This window comes from Pundamilia nyererei, unplaced genomic scaffold (assembly GCF_000239375.1).
Source record: "Pundamilia nyererei isolate P.nyererei 1_Seehausen unplaced genomic scaffold, PunNye1.0 scaffold00245, whole genome shotgun sequence".
NCBI lineage: Eukaryota > Metazoa > Chordata > Actinopteri > Cichliformes > Cichlidae > Pundamilia > Pundamilia nyererei.
Genome location: NW_005187646.1, coordinates 816,965 through 827,834, shown reverse-complemented (window position 1 = coordinate 827,834; position 10,870 = coordinate 816,965). Strand labels below are relative to the sequence as shown.

At 42.0% G+C, this 10,870-nt stretch overlaps 1 protein-coding gene across 1 annotated transcript in view; it reads left to right on the top strand.

Annotated features, from left to right (window-relative positions):
• Window positions 1-8,766, top strand: part of LOC102194301 (neuronal acetylcholine receptor subunit alpha-2-like) — a 31,188-nt gene extending 22,422 nt beyond the window's left edge. The window contains exons 2-8 of the mRNA XM_005749465.2: window positions 1,973-2,124; window positions 2,252-2,296; window positions 2,394-2,503; window positions 5,176-5,395; window positions 7,006-7,508; window positions 8,040-8,403; window positions 8,538-8,766. Coding sequence (XP_005749522.2) covers window positions 1,973-2,124; window positions 2,252-2,296; window positions 2,394-2,503; window positions 5,176-5,395; window positions 7,006-7,508; window positions 8,040-8,403; window positions 8,538-8,663 — 1,520 coding nt within the window. The 3' untranslated portion in view covers window positions 8,664-8,766. The remainder of the gene's footprint in view (window positions 1-1,972; window positions 2,125-2,251; window positions 2,297-2,393; window positions 2,504-5,175; window positions 5,396-7,005; window positions 7,509-8,039; window positions 8,404-8,537) is intronic.
• Window positions 8,767-10,870: the final 2,104 nt, after the last annotated feature.

Genomic DNA, 10,870 nt, shown 5'->3' with positions numbered 1-10,870 from the left:
TTTATGACACTATGTTTGCACTGAAGCACCGCAGCAATTTCCTAATGTTGTAAACCTGCTCAACATTTGGCAATAAACCCCTTTCTGATTCTGATTCTAAATACTGATAAGGCAGAGTTGATGGTCATTGGGCCACACAAATTTCATCACTTGTCCCAAAATTTCATCTTGAAAATTGATGACAGTGTCTTAAATTGCAGGAACAAGGTAAAAAACTTGGGTGTGTGGTTCGACATGGTGCTCTCCTTTGAAACTCATGTAAAAGAGATAACAAAATCCGTCTTTTATCATTTGAGGAACATAGCCAGAATCAGACAAGTTTTGTCAAGCGACACTGCAGAGGTCTTCCCGTATTGATTATTGCAATGCTCTTCTTTCTGGCCTACCAAAGAAAAAGTTTTAGAAGTCTACAGATGGTGCAAAATGCTCGCATTTCAATAGGAACGGGGAAATTTGAGCACATTACCCCTGTTCTGAGATCTCTGCATTGGCTACCTTGTCAGGTTCGTGCAGATTTTAAGGTCCTGCTCTCACCTACAAGGCTTTAAACGGATCGGCACCTACATACCTCTCCAACCTTTTACACCTTTATGTTCCATCTCGTGCTCTACGATCTCAGGACTCTGGCCTTCTAAAAGTTCCTAGAGCCAGAAAAAAGACAATTGGAGAGCGTGCTTTTTCTTTTCGTGCCCCATTTCTTTGGAACAACCTCCCTCAAGATATTCGGCAGGCATGCTCTGTGGAGGTTTTTAAAACTAAGTCGAAGACACATTTGTTCACCCGATCCTACATGTCTTAATTCTATGGCTTTTAGTTTTTAATTTTTCATTGTTTTTAACTTGTATTGTGTCTTTTACCTGTATTGCTATGTATCACTTTCATTTTATTTATCTCTTTAGTTGTACAGCACTTTGTTTGAAAGCACTTTATAAATAAAGTTATTATTATTATTATTAACAGGAGACAGCTCTGCAGCAGCTGTGTGATTGTATCGTGTCAATATGAACTAAAATCTCTGAGGAAACTTTCCAGCTCCTTGTTCACATTTTCCTCATAGAATATAAAGTTTACTTGCACTTGCTAATATTATGATGCATACAAGCATTATGAGAGCTGCATTACATAGAAAATAATAATTTATTATATGTTTTTATGTGAAAGAAGGAAAATAGGATAAAGTGAATTACCTACAATTAGAGGATTCTGGTGTGAGGGTTCTTTTTTTTTTCTTTGCTTGATTTTTTTTGCAGAATTGCACATATGGTTGAAAAGTCTTGAATGCTTTGTGTTCATTTAATTTTTAGAGTTTCTAATAAATTGCTTGCACCTGACCTGACAACACTGTACAGTCTTGAGCATAAAACCTGTTTTGATATGTTATCGTGAAATCAGAGGTTCTGAATTTAGTTTGAAAACCAGCTTTGGGGTTCAGAGTTTTGAGAAAAGGACAGAAACTTTCCAGAAATGTGTCTTAGATTTTGAAAAGCGAAAATCAGATTCTCTCTAAATAAAAAGCACGAGGAACACCAAGTTCTTTGAAGTAGGAAAATATGTTACAAAATCTTTAACTGGTCTTTTATTGACAGGAATAGTTATTGAAGCAAGTGGGTGTTCACCCACTCCGGACCAGGTTATGTCTGCAGCATATGCTACCATGGTTATATACACTGATTTTCATCAAGGATCACCTCTGAAGTTACTCAAAGCCCACTTTCTGGCAGAGGCCTCTGTGTGTGTGATTGACTTTTGCCTGTATAAATGTGTTTTAGTGAGTGAGAGCTTCCTTAGAGATTTGCAAGAAGGTAAAATGAGACCTGCAAAATGCATCAAACTGGATGAAAACATTTAAGGTTTCATGATATGAGTGACTGATTACATAAGATAGATCAGACAAAGGAAGCATTTTTAAACTACTGCAGGATGATAGTCTGAACCCGACAGTGTTGCTGATCTGTCTCTGCCTCTCTATCAGTGCTCTCTGAGGACTGGGATCGTGTTCACACTGAGGACGAGCTCTTCAGGAGTTTGTTTAGAGGCTACAGCAAGTGGACTCGACCGGCGAAGAACGTCACAGACGTGGTCATCGTCAAGTTTGGCCTGTCCATCGCCCAGCTTATAGATGTGGTAGGAAATTTAACCATACCTTCAAAACTTTAAAAACTATTCCCCCTTTCTGTTTTGTGCCATTGCACCTACTAGGGCGTTAGATGCATGGCTCACTCGCTGTGTCCACTTCATTTACAAAAAACAGGATGAGAAAAATCAGATGATGACAACCAACGTGTGGCTGAAACAGGTGGGTGAAAACAAAAACTGGGTCTGAAAGTTAATTAAATGTAATTCAAATGTGTTTTGTGTCCTAAAATGACATAAAAATGTGTATTCATTGAAAGGAATGGACGGATTACAAGCTGCGGTGGAGTCCTTCTGATTTCAACAATGTGACGTCCATCAGAGTCCCTTCTGAGCTCATCTGGGTGCCCGACATTGTGCTGTACAACAAGTAAAAACCACACGCATGATTCACGAGTCCACCCTTCTCCTCGTCCTCCTTCATCCTGTCAAACTCATCTTAAAATTCACTGAGAGTAGAGAAGCAATGACATCAGTCTATCCCAGGAGGCCAGGATTTGGGGGCTTAGCAAGGTAACCCCAGGTTAAACCCAGGGCTTTCAGCGTTACAGTGGTGCTCTTTACATCTTACCAGATTGCATCGCCACGGTAACTTGTGCTGCACGCCTAACCTTCTTAGGCACAAGTTATGTTTGAAATAAGAGGCTTGCAAGTGCAACACCACCTTCTACTGACCGGTAAGTTCTCTGGAGGACAGCATGTCTATTCCTTAAAGTGTCCTCTAACCTCAATGAGCAGATAACAGAGTAAACATTTTGAGAGGCAGCCTATGATCCTAAAAAATCCAAATACAGTTTTTCCCCCTCATTTCTTTATATTCTATTGGGAAAACAGAGTACTGAGCAACACATAAATACTTAAATATTTTTCACTAATAACAAATAGTATTTCTGCTTCTGGTGCCTAAATAATTATTTCTTGTTATTTCTTTAAATAGTCTTCAGGAATAGTTCTCCAGGCTTCTTGAAGGACATTCAAAGCTCTTCTTTGGATGTTTCTGCCTTTTGTTCTGTTCTCTGTCAACATGATCCCACACTGCTTCAATAATGTTGAGGTCCGGGCTCTGAGGAGGCCAATCCATGACTGATAGTGTTCCACTGTGTCTTTTTCTATCCAGGTATGATTTTGCTGCACTGGCAGTGTGTTTGGGATCATTATCATGCTGAAAATGAAAAATGTTATAATAATAATAATGGATTGGATTTATATAGCGCTTTTCAAGGCACCCAAAGCGCTTTACAATGCCATTATTCATTCACTCTCACATTCACACACTGGTGGAGGCAGCTACAGTTGTAGCCACAGCTGCCCTGGGGCAGACTGACAGAAGCGAGGCTGCCATATCGCGCCATCGGCCCCTCTGGCCAACACCAGTAGGCGGTAAGGTAAAGTGTCTTGCCCAGTTACCTGTTATCAGTTAAACATTTTCCAAATGGTATTATGTGGTAGATCAAAGTCTGAAGGTACTTTTCTGAGTTCATAATTCATTCATTTTGACAAGATCCCCAACACCACTGGCTGAAATGCAGCCTGAAACCATGACAGAGCCTCCACCGTGTTTTAGAGATGCCTGTAAACCTCTCTTGTTGTACCTCTCTCCTCACCTCCTATGTATGTATGTACTGATGATGAACCAAAGCAGAACCAAACATTTCAAATTCATCACTCCTGAAGACCGTTTGCCACAGTTCTTGTTTAATTTTCATACCTCAGCGTTTTCTCCCTGCTTTCCTTCATTAAGAATGGCTTCTGACAGCCACACTTCCACCGAGACCATTTCTGATGAGGATTTAGTGAACAGTAGATGGATCAGTTGAAGGCCCTGGTGCATCTCTCAGGTCCTGTGTCAGGTCTTTGCTGGATTTTTTTTTCCTGTTACTTAAAGACATGACTTTCAGATAGTGTTCATCTGCTGAAAATATGTCTGTATTGTATTTTTCGGGTCAACTAAAGAAATGGATGTGTTTTTGTGAAAGGCTGTTAGTAGCAAAGTGCCTAACGATTTAGTACAGCCCATAATCTTAATTTAGGACATTTTTTGTATATAAAAACATATTCCCTCTGTGCAACGCACCAACATCATAAGAAACAGACTGAAGGTTTAAAACAAATAAATGAATTACATGCTCTGTGCCACTTCTCAGCCATGCAGATTATTTGTCGTTATGATTTGTGGGATGGTATTATCTCCTTTAACAACAGGTGTTCCAGATTATCCTCTCCTAAAGATAATAAAGGAAGAATTGAAGCATTGTCCTTCGTATTTACAGAGGTCGACCTGTTCTTACGACGCTTCCCATGCAGATATTTGCAGATATTTCAGGATCATTTCACTCAGTTTGAACCTTCCTGAAAAACTTGACTATTCAGCTACAACCCTTGAGTTTTCAACCACCATCATGTGACCCCTATCCAAAGAGCAAATAAGCCAGATAAAGATCTCTATAAACCCTGCAAAAACATCTGGGGGTAAATAAGGATTATTAACTCTTATTTTATTTGGATTTAAAATATTGAGTCACGCTCACAGCAGATGCTCAAGGACACACATACTGTTCCTGAACAGAGACGACTTTCTGTAGGTGGACCTGGAAATTATCTGTAGTGATCAATTAGCTGCTTGATCCATAACACAGTCCTCCTTCATTGAAGAGCGAAAGAGGAGTTGAGGTCACTTACATGGAGACAAACAGCTCCATGGTATTTTCTGCATTTTCCTGCATATCAATTGGCGATGCATGCAAATTATGCTGTTGAATAAATGACCCTGATTCTGTTGCGGATGCACGGCGATGTTGCATCACACAGTTTTAGTTGAGTTTCCAGCCCTCGGGGCTCGGGGGAGTATTAAAATTGGTCTGGATGGAGATGAAACTCTCTCCGCTTTCAGTGAAAATGAGCTTGCATCGGTGTCATTTACATTCAGCTATCAATTATTAAGCATAGCTCGTGTAAATGGGCATAGCTCCAGGTTTATTGATTCACCTTCTGAGTTTAAAAACTAATGAAATTAAAACTTTTTACCCTCTTTTCTTGTTAAAGTGCTGACGGGGAGTTCGCTGTCACCCACATGACCAAGGCACAGCTGTTTTACACCGGTCGTATCCGCTGGGTACCGCCCGCCATCTACAAATCCTCCTGCTCCATCGACGTCACCTTCTTCCCCTTTGACCAGCAGAGCTGCAAGATGAAGTTTGGATCCTGGACGTATGACCGTGCCAAGATCGACCTGGAGCCCTTTGAGAACACCGTGGACCTGAAGGTGGGAACACGTGGGTGGAGGTTGCTCTGCTTCCCCTCCCCCTCCACATTCCTCCCTCATACTCTCTTATGATTTCCTTCCTAACACCTCCTGCACCTCTTTACCTCCTCTTATCGGCTCTTCACATGTGTTTTGTTTTACAGAAGAATGCCCGCCAAACTCTCAGGCTGCTAACATTTTAATTAACAAAGTATTTCCCAGCGTCATGTTTCACTGCAGTAATAGGTTCTGGAAAAATTCACAGAATAGTGAAAAAAGAAAAACCCCAAATCCTGGGGAGATTTCTGAGTTGTAAAATGTGGCAGGTTTCTTTAACTCTTTACCCCTTGGACACCTACTAGGAGAGGGGTGGCCAACTCCAGGCCTCGAGAGCCAGTGTCCTGCAGGTTTTAGATGTCACCCCGGGTCAGCACACCTGAATCAAATGATTAGTTCATTACCAGGCTTCTGGAGAACTTCAAGAAATGTTGAGGAGGTCATTTAGACATTTCAATCAGCTGTGTTGGATCAAGGATACATCTAAAATCTGCAGGACACCGGATCTCGAGGCCTGGAGTTGGCCACCCCTATACTAGGAGGAACCCTTGAAGCTCTTTTCTGAACTTGGATTTAAAACATGGAAACTATTATAATGGCCTGCAAACTACATCTTAACTGATATACTGAGGTGTTAAAAGGTGTCATTATGGCTACAGGGGAGGTCATGAAATGTTGTCTTTATAGGGGAAAGAGTTAATATGGTGTGATTTTGAAGCACAGAATGCAGAAGTAAGTTTGTTTCTTCAGTTTGACTCCACATGTCTGCATTTGAGATCTCTATCCTGCAACACTTGGAGAGTACGCTGTAACAAAAGGCAGCACTATTTATACAGACAGATACACAAAGGGGTAATCAGGGGCATGAGGCACAGAGGGGAAAACAGGAACAGATAACATGAATGTGACAGGAAAAGTAAAACTAACTGCAACACACAGGAGACAAATGACTACCAAAATAAAAGAGGAAAGAACAATAATCATTGTGGGGGATTATTCTCTCCAGTATCTTCATGACTTGTAAGGTCAGCGCAGCTGGCCTGTGGTCATTGGAAGTAGTTGGGTGAGATGTTTTTGTGGACAGGGACAAGACAGAATGTCCTTGAGAGAGTCAGGACCTTATGCAGTTTAAAACTCTGGTTCCTGATAAGACACAGCTGAGCAGCACAACTTTGGGGCTGATGCCATCAGGACCAGCCACTCTGCCAGAGTAGAGTCAAGATAACTCTTTCCTGACTTTTTCAGTTGAGAGGGACATGGAGGTGCAAGCTGTAGGTGCAAAGACAAGGGAAGGGGACAATGTTCATGAGATGAACTGTATGCTGGGTAAGGATGACCAGCAGGGGGAGGTGTGTCAAGCCAAGTGAAGTTTAAGTTGTTGGTACTCTTCTCATTCCACTCCAGCACTAAGTCCCTGCTTTGTTTGGGTCCTGTGAAGATTCTCAGTCCAACCCCTCCTTGTTGTTATTCTGTTATTTCCTGGCTTTCTCCTGTAACAGGCTTTCCCCCTGCTGCTTTAACTTTAAACTTCCTCTGCACAATGTCAGTGTGGCTAAAAAGAGTCTGACTTTTAGGGCTACTGGGAGAGTGGAGAATGGGCAATTGTCAACGCTGTAGGAACCTACAATACCAAGAAATACGACTGCTGTCACGAGATCTACCCCGACATCACTTACTACTTCGTGATCCGCCGCCTGCCGTTGTTCTACACCATCAACCTCATCATCCCCTGCCTTCTCATCTCCTGCCTGACCGTCCTGGTCTTCTACCTGCCATCAGACTGCGGCGAGAAGATCACGCTGTGCATCTCCGTGCTGCTGTCGCTCACTGTCTTCCTGCTGCTCATCACCGAGATCATCCCATCCACATCGCTAGTCATCCCGCTGATTGGGGAGTACCTGCTCTTCACTATGATCTTTGTCACGCTGTCAATCATCATCACCGTGTTTGTTTTGAATGTGCACCACCGATCATCAGAGACTCACACCATGCCCCGGTGGGTTCGGAGGCTTTTCCTGTCTGTGGTGCCGCGCTGGCTCTGCATGAAGCGCCCGCATCATGGACTCAGGCCTGCAAGGTGAGAAAGCCTCTATGACCATTAGAGGCACTGCAGGTTTTTACATGGTCATAAATAGCTTAGTGTAGTTGACTTCTACGTGGTCAAATGTGTATGAGTTGAAGTTTAGGATTGGCTAATTCAATCCAATTAATTAGCTCTCGACTGAGTTAGTGCGGTAATCCACACAGGAAACCACAAAATCTCTGCACAGGTTTATTGTTTTCATTATATGCTTGAACCATTTGGCTGATTTTAATACACATTGCAGAGAGATAACATAGCAGCCCCAACATACATTCACAGCCTCCAAACAAACTTCTTTTTGTTGTTTAATTATGGTTGGCAGACAGCTTCTAGGCATTTTACCACCACCTATTGGCAGTAGAAGTATATTGATAATTTGAGGTAGTGGTAAAAATAAGGGAAATATATAATTTAAGGTGACAGATAGTTGTAATCATTAGTTTTTCTGTTTTATATTTTCACAATGTTTTGCTTGTCGTTACAATGTCATTGTAATTTTTCTACAAACCCATCTACCTTTCTTAGGCAACACCACCTGAGCGATAAACTCCTCCCTCTCCAGACTCCGGGGCCCTCCCACAGCATCTGGATCACTCAGGAGTCTGATGTGGATGCTGGAGATGAAATTAACCACTGGGACTTTCATGGTTACTCAAACATGGAGCATTTGGAGAGGTTTGGGTCCCCATCTTGTCTTTCTGCTCGGTCTCTGGGCTATACACTCCTACCACAGACACGGTCCACTGTCAGCTTAGAGTGGGATAGCCCTGTGGAGTGTGGTTCGACCCAGAACCAGTGGGACTCTTCTTTGTCTCCTGCTGTCATATCCGCCCTGGAGGGAGTAACGTACATCGCTGAACACCTAAGAGCAGAAGATGCAGACTTTTCGGCAAGTATTGGATTTTTTTGGTTATAGATTTGTGGTCAAAAGTTTGCATCAGGGGTGTCAAACATAAGACAGCCTGGGTTTTATATATTTCTCCAAGTTTACTGGCTCATTTTTGGTTTTATGTCTTCTCTCAGGTGAAGGAGGACTGGAAGTATGTGGCCATGGTCGTAGACCGGATCTTCCTGTGGATGTTCATCATAGTGTGTCTGCTGGGGACCGTTGGACTCTTTCTGCCTCCGTGGCTCTCTGGGATGATTTAAAACCAAGACTAGATGTTAAAAACACTAATATATTATATACAAAAGTGGAAGAGCATGGTTAACTTTTAAATTTGTTGCAACAGACGAGTCTAGGAAACTTATTTCATGGAGGACAAAAAGTACAAAAATTAATAATAAAGAGAAATTAATTATTAATGCAAATATTTATAAAATGAAATGGCCTTGATGTATAAAATGGAATATACTTATGTTAATTAATAATAAATATTATAATCTGCTTTATTTATTCTCCATTGTATCTGTAATTTTCTTCACTCTCACATCTGCGTATGTGGTTCTGTTTGTCTGTCTGTCTGGTTGTTTACAGTTTTTCAATTTTGTGTGATGGTAGATAACAAAAACAACTTGAGCTAAATTACATTTTAGTGAAATCTGGTGAAAGTCACACTGAATGTGAAAATCAGTAAAAACATTATATTACCCACAATTCTTTTTGTTGATCGTCTACAAAATTCACAATAATATACTCAGTGTTGGGAAAGTTAGTTTTAAAATGTATTCCACTACAGAATACATGCCTCAAAATGTATTTTGTAACATGTTACGTTACTCAATGAGAGTAATGTATTATGAATATTTTGGATTATTACTATATTATCATGCTTTTTACAACTACATGAATGTACTATTGCTGTGTGATTCATTACTATTACTGAAGGTTACTCGCCATACCAATAGCAACTAGATTTTAAAATCTGAATATAAAATGAGTGACAGTAGGGTGGACATTATATTCATCCATCTCTCTGTGCCGGGCCGTTGTGTCAGCATGGTGTTGCAGGAATTGCCGTCTTGTGTGTGACTGGGTGCAGTAAGGAGTGTATGTGATGTGTGTGTGAGCATGCGCGTGAAGGAAACGCGGGGAGCGAAAGAGAAAAATAGAGAGAGTGTGTCATGGGTAGAGAGGGCGACCGGGAGCAGCGTTCTAACGGGCTACAGGCTATGCAGTGTGTTGTCGAAGTGTGCAGTACTGTTATTAAAGCCTCATCTCTTCAGTACTCTCCGGTGCCTCGGCTGATTTCTGTCTGTCTCACTACTCCACAAAAGTGAAGGGAGTTAACCCCGAAGGAGGACAAACTTCGGCCCTGGAGGAAGCATCTCCCCTCGCGTCTCCCGACCACGGTCAGGGGACTGACGGCGAGGAATGGTTAACAATGGTATAAAATCACAGCGATCACTCAGTAGCACTTACACCCACAACAATGAAACGCTTTGAAAGACATGATCACAGAACCTCCGTTGTACCCCGTCACCCCATCACAAACCGTTCCACTGATAACGCTGTATCCACTCCTCTTCGATTAACCCTGGAAGACCTGGAGAAGGAAAATGCACAGGTCTGAAAGGTCTTTGTTGACTTCAGCTCAGCCTTCAACACGATAATCCCTCAGCATCTGATCACCAAACTAGGCCGAGTTGGACTGAATCACCCCCTTGGAAAAATGGACACTGGTCTTTCAGACGGATAGACCTCAATTTGAGCAGAGAGTACATAAGAAATCAAGCACCGTTTCATTATGTACAGGCTCTACAAAGGGTCACGAATCCCCCGTTTTCACCATGATGACCCACCTCTGTGGTGAAAAGTTCAGTAATCACTACATCACAAATTACGTGGATGACACAACAGTGGAACATCTCATCAAAGACAGCAATGACAGAGACTTTTTGCAGAATGGAACCTGTTTTTTTTTTTTTTTTTTTTTTTTTTAATCTGGTGTTCAAAAGCAGCCCATGCACAGCCCGATCTACATAACTGACATTGCTGTGGAGATAGTCGAGTATGTGACCAACAATCTAACCAGGAGCCTGCACATCTCCTCACCAGCTCCTGCATTTTCCTCAGAGGTTAAAAATAACTCATCTTAACCCATCTGTCATCACCACTTTCTACTGAGGCACCACATAGAATGTGCAGCACACTGTCTGTGTCTCTGTGGTATGAGAGTAACGGTGTCTCAGACAGAAAGGCAGATTGCTGAGAAGATTGTTGGGGTCTTACTGCCACCTGTTGGGGGCTTAGTGCAACAACGCTGCCTGACAAGGCCAAAAAGGATCACGAGGGACATTGCTCATCCCGGTCACAGACTATTCTCCTCCCTTCAGGCAAAAAGTATCACAGCCTGGAAATCAGATCATAAATAGATGGAAAATACAATAGCTGAGCACACGTAAGCCATACAGAT